Source organism: Gambusia affinis, linkage group LG09 (genome assembly GCF_019740435.1).
Source record: "Gambusia affinis linkage group LG09, SWU_Gaff_1.0, whole genome shotgun sequence".
In the NCBI taxonomy this organism is placed as follows: Eukaryota; Metazoa; Chordata; class Actinopteri; order Cyprinodontiformes; family Poeciliidae; genus Gambusia; species Gambusia affinis.
This window is the reverse complement of record NC_057876.1, coordinates 29,821,504-29,830,523: the sequence shown is the minus strand read 5'-3', so window position 1 is coordinate 29,830,523 and position 9,020 is coordinate 29,821,504. Positions and strand designations below refer to the sequence as shown.

Sequence of the window (9,020 nt, the reverse complement as noted above, 5' to 3'; positions counted from 1 at the left end):
CTCCCTCTGTGCTCACATTTTCAACATAAACACCACAGAAGAAGAAGCGGGTTTTCTCCAGGTTTATTTGAACAGATCAATAACTGATTAATGCAACAGATTTAAAAGCAGGCAGATCAATAGATCAAAATACTGTGATGTCACTCTGGACAGGAAGTAAACGGGGAACAAAACCAACAGCTACAAAATAAAAGTTTGATTGAACACTGAACTTGTTTTTGTTTTTTTTTCCAGTCATTATTTTTTTTAATTCACAAAAACAAGGACATAAATCAACTTTCTGTGATGACATCACTACAGAGTCATGTGACAAACCGGATGTTTATACACCTGTTCACCTGCAGCAGACTGGGGAACCAATCAGAGATCAATAAACACCAGCTAACCTTTTACTGTGAAACACCCACAGGAAGTCACATGATGATGTCATAGCTCAGTCAGTGACTGGCCAGTCAGAGTCACTATTGATTTGACATCATCAGCAGTGCTCCAATCAGACTCAAACGGACAGGAAACGCAGGGGACCAATCAAGAGGCGGGAGAATTGAGTGGTGACCTAATCAGGTAACCAGGTAACCAGGTGACCAGGTGACCAGGTGATCAGGTGAGTCAGGAAGAATGCTGGCTGAGTTCGTGGTCGGAGGCGGAGCTTATCTGGCGCTCCACGGCCCGCTGAGCCTTACAGGCAGCCATTTTGGCCTGGATGTCCATCTTCCTCTCGAAATACTCAACCAGCGCCGGTTCTGTCAACAGTGAGGCCAGCACTTGCTCAAAGGTGATTGACCAATCAGCATCCAGCGCGCTTCCCCGCCTCTCCTCGCCGCTGACCAGCACCGTGTCGTCGGCGATGTCCTCGCACTGCAGCGAGCCGGAGCTCACCACCGAGAAGGACGACACCGACGTGTCGTCCTTCGTCTCCTCGTCGGATGTCGGCGGCTCCAGCTGGGCGTCGGCCAGAGCCTGGCACACCTGGGCGTCGGTCGAGGTTCCCTCGCCGGGCCCCTCCTCCCCCGGCCGGGCAGGAGGCGGGGCCTCGGCCTTCTTGGCGCCGTTGCCGAACTTCTTGCCGACCTCTCCGATGCGCAGCAGGAGGCTGGCCACAGTGGCGATGGCGTGGTACAGCTGCTGCTCGCTCGGCTCCTCGCTGAACATGTTGTACAGCGTCTTACACAACTCGATGAACTGCTCCTGTTCACAGGTACACAGGTGAACACACCTGGACGGCCTCACCTGGGAGCTCAGCAGCACCTGGACTCACCTGGTTCATCCTGGGCAAATCTTTGATGGTTTCCCTCTTGGGCTCCTTCTCTTTAGCCCACATCCTCAGGTAGTACCTGTAGTCCTTCACCTCTGACACAAGCAAGTAAACTCAGGTGAAGACAGCAGGTGTTGACACTATTAACCGTCAGGAGGAGGCGGGGCATTACCTTTCTTCTCCTCACCATCTTCTCCTCCATTCTTCGGTTCTTCACCTGTTCAGGTGAAAACTTCGTCATCATCATCATCAGCAAGGCTAACAAAAATGGTTCAAAAACCACAACAGACCTGATGTCACTTCCTGCTGCCGCACAGAATCCAGATCAGACAGGAAGGAAGATTCTGGAAGGAAACACGATGGAGAGGAGGAGGAAGAGGAGGACAGCGTTAGGAGGAGCAGGAGGAAGAGTCGGTGTTAGTCAGAGCTCCGTGGCAGCAGGAAACGAAACCATCTGCAGCAGGTGTAGGATCGGTACCTCTCCATCTGTGTGTGTGTGTGTGTGTGTGTGTACCTTGTAGTCTGTCCTCAGTGAAGAAGTGTGTGGCCTCCAGAGCAGACTCCGCCTCCTCAGCACACAGAGCTGGAACAGACAGACAGGTGAGACCCTCTTCAACACCTGGAGGGGTCAGCCTGCAGGTTGACCTCTGGGGTAGCAGCTAGAATCACTGCTTACAGTTTATTTGATTATTTTTTTTCCCTCCAGGGGGTCTTTTGTGGTTCTAGTGTCCCTGATATGACAGCAGGCTGACAGGAAACGGGGAGGGGGGAAGACATGCGGTAAAAGTCGGCCGGGTCCGGGAATCGAACCTGCGACCGCCGCGTTGAGGACTGACTGCCTCCAAATGTGGGTCGCGCTGTCCCCTACGCCACCACAGCACGCCCCCAACCGCTTACAGTTTAGCAGTTAGCTGCTAAGCTAGTGGGGTAACTAGCATGCTAGCACCAAATGCTAACATAGTGGAACAGTAATTTCAAGCTGCACACGCCTGGAGAACGTTAATCTGCTATCAAACAAAACTTTCCCTTCATGCGTGAGACGAAACCGCTCAGTGGACTCAGAATAAAAACCCAGCTGAACATTTATTATCGATCCCAGGTCCAGAGAAGGTTGCAGTCAAGGGTCAGAGGTCAAAGTTAAAGGGAAATGCTAGATCTTTATTTCAATCATTATTGTTTTCAGGTGTGAGGCAGACTGAGCATGCTCAGTGTGAGATCACCAACAGAACACCTGGGGACGTCAGCTGGAACCTCCAGTTAAAGTTCTGGTTCTGGTCAGTCCTCCTGGGACGGATCAGAACCAGGTGGGCGGATACCTGGTGGGAGGTGGAGCTTGTAGAGCAGCTTCAGCTTCTCCGTCATGTCGCCGTGGTACATCCCACCTGCAGAACCACAAACGCTGAAACCGGGGGAGACAGAACCGACCCAGATGGAACCGCCCGCCTGCGGCTCGGAGCTGACTCACTGAGGCCGGTGCTGAACTCTTTGAAGTTGACCAGCCCGTCCTGGTTCTGGTCCAGCAGCCTGAAGAGCCGGGCCGACAGCGTGGGGGTGTGGCTTCCGCAGACCCAGGGGGACAGCGCCGAGAAGAGCTGGGCGAACTGGACCGGGTCGATCCGGTACTGCTCCAGGTAGGGCAGGCTGGGGTCGTGCCGCTGCGCCGCCGAGCTGCTGGAACCCCAGTAGCAGCTAGTCATGTGCTTGGACTAGGACAGAGACAGGCAGGGGTCAGACCGAGAGGCCCTGAGGAGAAGAGAACCTCAGGCGACCTCTGACCTTAAAGAGACAGTAAAGGTCCTCCAGCTCCTCGATGCTGAAGGCCAGCTCCGACATCATCGCCCTCACCTGCAGAGACACACCTGTGAAAGGACCGACCTCGTCTCTGTGGGCGTAAAATGTCCACACACACCCACCACGCTCCTCTTCGCCGTGTCCTCCAGCGACTGGATGACCTTTAACCTCTGCTTAAAACGCATCTGCTCAATGACGTCGGAGCGCAGGCTGCCAAACTTCTGCAAGGACAAGAAGTTTGATCCACCTGAGTCCTTCCAGTCTGACCAGGTGACCACCGAGCTGCTAGCAGGAAGTGACATCACTCTGACCTCATAGGATGCCTTGATGAGGTCGAAGACGTCGATCTCTGGCGGAGGGTCGTCTCCGCTGGTCAGCAGGGCGTGCAGGTGGGGAGTGGGCGGAGCCACCGTCTGTTTGTTCACAACGTTATCCAGGTACCTGCAGGACAGGTGAGTTTACTACTGGACCGTACCGGGTCCGGACCGTACCGGGTCCTGACCGTACCGGGTCCTGACTTGGCACAGGGACTGACTCACATTCTGTGAAAAATGCTGTTAGCCATCGATAAATTCAAGATGGCCGCAATGGTGGTAACATGGTGCTATGTAAAATCAGCAGTTAAACTTAGCTTCACTAACTACTAATTTGCTAACCAGGAATCTTGGCTCTGCTAAAGTTAACCGCAAAAATAAATAAAACATTGATGTGCTAATTCTGCTAATTTCCATCACCTTTGTGAGACTTGCAAACAAATTTTGCTTATTTTATTTTTTGCTAAAGTTGAATGAACAGGAAATCGTCCGATGAGACAGAAAGGTCCCACCTGCCCAGGATGGTCATGGCTTCGCCCTCATCGCCGCAGACCAGCAGGGCGTCCATGTTGTCGTGCAGGACGGCCAGCGCCACCTACAGACAGACAGGTCGAAGGTCACGGGTTCATCTGACGGGTAACCGGCGAGCGGTGGCGCCACGCGGCTCCATACCTGGAAGATGACCTTGATGCCTTCGTAGAAGAAGCAGTCGACCAGCAGGACGGCGCTGTCGAACGGCATGACGGACAGGAAGAGGGTGAGGAACCAGGACAGGCTGATGGTGGTGATGACGCCCAGCGCCTGCATGTGGTCATAGAGGGGCGGCAGGAAGGCCCGGGTCAGCTCCTCAAACACGCCCTGGTCCACCAGCGCTCCTGAGGGGACACACCGTCAGCGGCGCCCCCTGGAGGACGCCGCCAGCATCTACGCCCATGTGGCAGGTACAGAACCAAGAAACACTCTGCATGGTTCTGTTCTAGACGGGGATCCAGAACCTCAACCACTGACCTACGACCCGGTTCACTGACCTACGACCCGGTTCACTGACCTACGACCCGGTTCACTGACCTACGACCCGGTTCACTGACCTACGACCCGGTTCACTGACCTACGACCCGGGTGTTGTAGTAGTCGGGCAGCATGCGCTCGCACAGCGCCACCAGCAGCCAGAAGGCCTCCTCCTCGGTTCCGTACAGCAGCAGGACGGATGTAACGATGTTCATGGCCTGCAGGAGGCGACAAAGTTTTCAGTTCAGTTTATTTATCAACATTAAACACAAATAAAAACAATAATAACAACAAACCCTGAATCAGAGCTTCTTCTGTTCATCCTCAGCTAAAGCAGAAAATATTCTCTATAGACACAAACATGCATCTTTATGCAGACATTATTTACATACATGATTCTATAATGCATAAATTAACAGTGTAAAGTTTATCATTTTAAAGCTCATTTAAAATCAGATGTCCTCAGATATTAACAAACCTCATAAATTATATCTATTCTCTCTTCATTTAAATCATTTCTCTACCAGCAGGAAAAAGTTCTGTACCTGGCAGTAGCCGATGTTGGGGTTGCGGTGGGCGTAGGCGGTCAGGACGCGGCGCAGCGCGGCGATGCCCGTCTCGTTCTGGAAGGCTCTGTGCTCAGGCATCGAGCGATGAAGGTCGCGCTCGATCTCCTCGGTAGCCAATGAGCAGAGGCCGGTGGCCTGCTCCACCAGGTCGCCATAGTAACCAGGGTGGGAGGCCATCTCGTTCTGAGCGCCTGCACAGACGGGTGGAGACGGGTAAACGGAGACAGGGACAGGAAGCGGAGACAGGGACAGGAAGCGGAGACGGGAAGCGGAACGGAGACGGACCGGAGAACAGCAGCCACAGCTCCCCCCTCAGGCGCTCCGGGATCCCGTTCAGAACCAGCTCTCGGGTTCTGGAGGTTCTGTACATGCAGACGCCCCGGCCGAACTCGGAGAAGTGAATGTTCCACGCCTCCTCCTTCATCCGCTCCTTCATCTGCGGGACGGAGGACGGGTCAGCGTCTCCCCGACCCCCCGCCCCGCCTCGGGAATCGTACTCACGGCTTTCGGGCCGAGGTCCTCCGGGCCGTCCTGCTGGTACAGCCGCAGCAGGCCCTGCTGGGCGGTGGGCAGGCCGCCGTGGTAATGGCGCCCCTCGTGGACGGAGTCGGATCCTGCGGACTGGGGGACGCCGGTGGAGCCCTGGGAACAGAGAGACATGAGTCAGAACCAGAACCAGGAGGTTCTGGTTCTGGCCTGCCGTACCGAGGAGCCAATCAGAGACAGCGGGTTGGTGTCGCTCCACGAGCCGTCCGGCGTCCGCTGCAGGAAGTCTGAGATCCGCTGAACCAGGAAGTCCCTGTCTTTGAGGTTGGCGAACAGGAAGTTCATCTTGTTCTTGGTGCTGATGGAGACGGGACACGGCAAGACGCTGCTGCTGTCCGCCTTCTCCACGATGGTCACCTGAGGAGCAGAGGATCATGGGTAAATTACAGGACAACGCGGCGTCCAGCTGCAGATAAAGAACACGTGAGACCAACAGTGATCCAGATGAAGGTTTGCTTTTTTCCAAATAGATTGCAGCCTTTTTCAAAATGGCCACCATGGTTGCTTGAAAGAAAATTAGCGGTAGTTATTGCCAGTGGTTGGGTTCACTAACGACTAAGTTAGAGTCTTGGCTAGTAAACCGTTAAACACATAAGAATAGCTAATGCTAAACCTCTTTACACATAAAGTCATTAGCGGAAGCTAACGCTAACCATTCAGTTGACCGTCTCTCGTCCTTCCTGTTGACTGACGGGAGCCTCGCTAACGGCAAAGTTCTGAGTTTCTGATTTTGGTTTAAGAGGATCAAAATTGGAAATTCAAGTGGCTGATGGGAAATATGGAAGCAGACAAACTGAGGTGTAGCATGCTAAGGTTTATGCTCGACCCCCGCTGCTCTGTGAGGTCAGGATGATTCCATCAGAACATGTCATGACGGTTCCGCAGGAAGGCTCGGCCCGGTTCTGCTGCTATCTGGGCTCACCTCTCTGAGTGGGATGATGAGCTGGCACAGGTCCTCCTCTCTGCTGCTGAAGCAGATGTAGTTGTTGGAGATGAACAGCTGGCCCACCACGTGCATCTTGGCGAACGGCGTCCACAGCGTGCAGTCCGTGTGTCCGTCCAGCCGCTCGTCCTGCGTCAGCCGGAACATGGACCGGTACCGCTCGTTCTTGGCCCGGGCGTCGAAGTCCCTGCAGACAGAATGCAGCCGATGCGGTCAGAGCCGCGGCGGACATGTTTGGACACAGAAAACGGTCAGAGTGAGACCTCTTCAGGGCAGAGACGTTCTTCAGCGTCTTGCAGGCCTTGGGCAGCGAGCGGTCGGCAGCGAATGCCTCATTGTCCAGCAGCTGGCGCATGGCGATGTTGGCGAGCTGCTCCATCAGCTTGAAGGTGTCGTTGACGTTCAGGAACATGGAGAAGAAATGCTCGGCGTTCCGGGTGCTCACGCGGACGCTCTCCGGGAACACCAGGGTGGCGTTCTTCTCCAGCTGGGTCACCTCGGTCCACGGCACCACCAGCGTCACTGAGTAGATCGGACAGCAGCACACACATCAGCAATCGCTGCGGACAAGTTAACACCGGCGTGCGATTGGTTGACGGTACCTTCCTTCCCCAGCAGGAAGGAGTAGAAGCACAGGTGGTTGATGGACAGGTAGAGCCAGCCCTGGCGCGGGACACGCCCCTTCCAGTAGCTGCAGGAGTAATAGTTCACCAGCTTCTCCTCCTCCGGCATCCCAAACAGCTTCCGCATCTTCAGCTCCGCCTCCAGGAACTTCCCGCTGTTCTCTTCCTGCTCCTCGCTCCGCTTCAGCCGGTTCTCCTCCGCGATGATGCCCTGCAGGAAGTGACATCAGTAAGCAGACAGGAACACATCCCAGCAAGCCAAACCAGCGGAGACATACCGACATACCGAGATCTTTCCTTTGACGAAGGTGATGACGTCTTCATCGTTGTCGAAGATGGAGATCGTCTGCAGCAGGTTGGATTCCAGGAAATCCCAGTGCTCCGTGATCTCCTTCCTTGACGAGCCTGCAAGACGAGATGGAAGGAAAAATCTGAGACGACACCTGCATCCAGAATATTCCCAGTCCTCCCAGTCCTCCTGCTCACCACAGGCAATGTTCCAGTAGATCTGGGAGTCGGCGGTCTGCAGCAGGATCCTGTAGGGAGCCACCCTGGCACTGGAGTCCAGAACCACGTCCAGCGTCCCCACCAGAAGTCCTGCAGAGACACCGAGGACCAGGAGACATCATCAGGACCTGCCGGTCTGCCAGATACAGCTCCCCCTAGCGCAGATTAGACGGTACTACAACAACTTCTACCTTGCGCTGAAGACATCCAACTCAACCCCATGACCCCATGACCCCATGACCCTCATCCCTCGGTCCCTGAGTCAACATAGTCGACTAGAAAACGGTCCATAAAGAGCTGAGTGGTCTTGGTTCTGGTTCAAGAGACTGGTGGACAGACTCTCACCAGGCCTTGCATGTTCCTGTAGTGACCTTTAACCTCACAGGTTGAAACATAAACCACCTGTTGGGTTACCAGCTGAGCTCTCATGACGTTACTTCTCTTAGATCTGACGTCACTCCCCGTCTGGTCCGGTTCTGTCCTCTGAACCGGGTTTCTGGTTCTGCATCTAATGATCCGGAACCGTTCATGGTGTTGCCATGGAGATCCACCCATGCTGACCGATCGAACTGGGTTTTGCTGAGCATTACTGGAGGTTCTGTCAGAACCGTGTCCACCAGCGGAACCGAACCGGAGAACCGACACCCAACGGACCAGTCCAACTGGACTAACCCCCTAGCCCCCTCACCCAACCTGCTCAGAACCGAACCGGACCGAGTAGACCTCTACCAGCAGCCCCCTCCCCTGTTCCCTCGGACAGAACGGAACCGAACGGAACCGAACCTACCGGACAGCCCCCCTCCGCGGCCGTGCCCCCTCCTCCTCTGCAGGACGAAGAACGGGTTGGCCCGCTCCGAGACCCACAGAGCCCCGGCCAACAGAACCTCCTCCGGTTCGATCCACATGTCGGCCCGCTGCGCTGACCCAAAGACCCGGTAGACTCCGGACAGAATCCGGAACCAGGTTCTGTCTGGTTCTGGTTCTGTTGTTTTCAGCGAGTCTGATGACTCTACATCACTTCCGGGTGTGACACGTAAGGCCACGCCTTCTACGTGCTGTACGACATGACGTCAACAAGTTTATAACGGGAAAAATAACCGTAATGATCCCAACTGAAATCTGAGACGTTGCTGGCAGGTCGCTGCTAGTCCGAACTTCCACTAAATTATTTTGGATATTTAATAAGGTTTCTTGGTAATGATCAGGAATTTGCTGCATCAATTCCCAAATTTCGTTTGTGTCTCGGGATGCTGGAAAATAAGAGAAGAAATTTTAACCTTGTTGTAATCTATGTTCATTTGTGCTTTGTTGATGAAACAATAACCTGTAAAAATAAATAAATAAGATAAATTATAGTCTAAAAAAAGGACTCAAATGTTACAGAAATTATAATGAAAATAATTTCACTGAAAAAACGGAGAAAATTTTGTTTTCCTGGAAATAATATCCAGACAACTGGAGAAA

At 53.8% G+C, this 9,020-nt stretch overlaps 1 protein-coding gene across 4 annotated transcripts; it reads right to left on the bottom strand.

The window, feature by feature from the left end:
• Positions 1–48: 48 nt before the first annotated feature.
• LOC122836750 (TBC1 domain family member 9B) lies at positions 49–8,584 on the bottom strand. Of its 4 annotated transcripts, none has more exons than XM_044126589.1 (23): positions 8,344–8,583; positions 7,536–7,646; positions 7,336–7,454; positions 7,029–7,260; positions 6,690–6,948; positions 6,406–6,613; positions 5,643–5,840; positions 5,439–5,579; positions 5,223–5,373; positions 4,914–5,128; positions 4,469–4,586; positions 4,033–4,235; positions 3,873–3,955; positions 3,358–3,487; positions 3,169–3,267; positions 3,032–3,100; positions 2,721–2,961; positions 2,572–2,637; positions 1,770–1,838; positions 1,546–1,599; positions 1,428–1,472; positions 1,259–1,350; positions 49–1,188 (listed from the first exon to the last, which is right to left on the bottom strand). In XM_044126589.1, exons 1-23 carry the CDS (start codon positions 8,459–8,461, stop codon positions 610–612), a joined length of 3,600 nt encoding a protein of 1,199 aa, XP_043982524.1. In that variant the 5' UTR covers positions 8,462–8,583; the 3' UTR covers positions 49–609. The 4 variants fall into 4 exon arrangements, with proteins under 4 accessions (XP_043982524.1, XP_043982526.1, XP_043982523.1 ...); XM_044126591.1 differs by lacking the exon at positions 8,344–8,583 and adding an exon at positions 7,748–8,216; XM_044126588.1 differs by having other exon boundaries at positions 7,336–7,646; positions 8,344–8,584.
• Positions 8,585–9,020: the final 436 nt, after the last annotated feature.

What these genes read in the sequence shown, in the direction of transcription:
- LOC122836750 (XM_044126588.1), bottom strand. Translation starts at nt 8,461, where the DNA reads ATGTGGATCGAACCGGAGGAGGTTCTGTTGGCCGGGGCTCTGTGGGTC. An exon ending in CTACAACACCCGGGTCGTAG is followed by an intron (nt 4,236 to 4,468) that starts GTCAGTGAACCG and finishes GTGTCCCCTCAG; the next exon opens with GAGCGCTGGTGGACCAGGGC. An exon ending in GCCATGACCATCCTGGGCAG is followed by an intron (nt 3,488 to 3,872) that starts GTGGGACCTTTC and finishes CCTGTCCTGCAG; the next exon opens with GTACCTGGATAACGTTGTGA.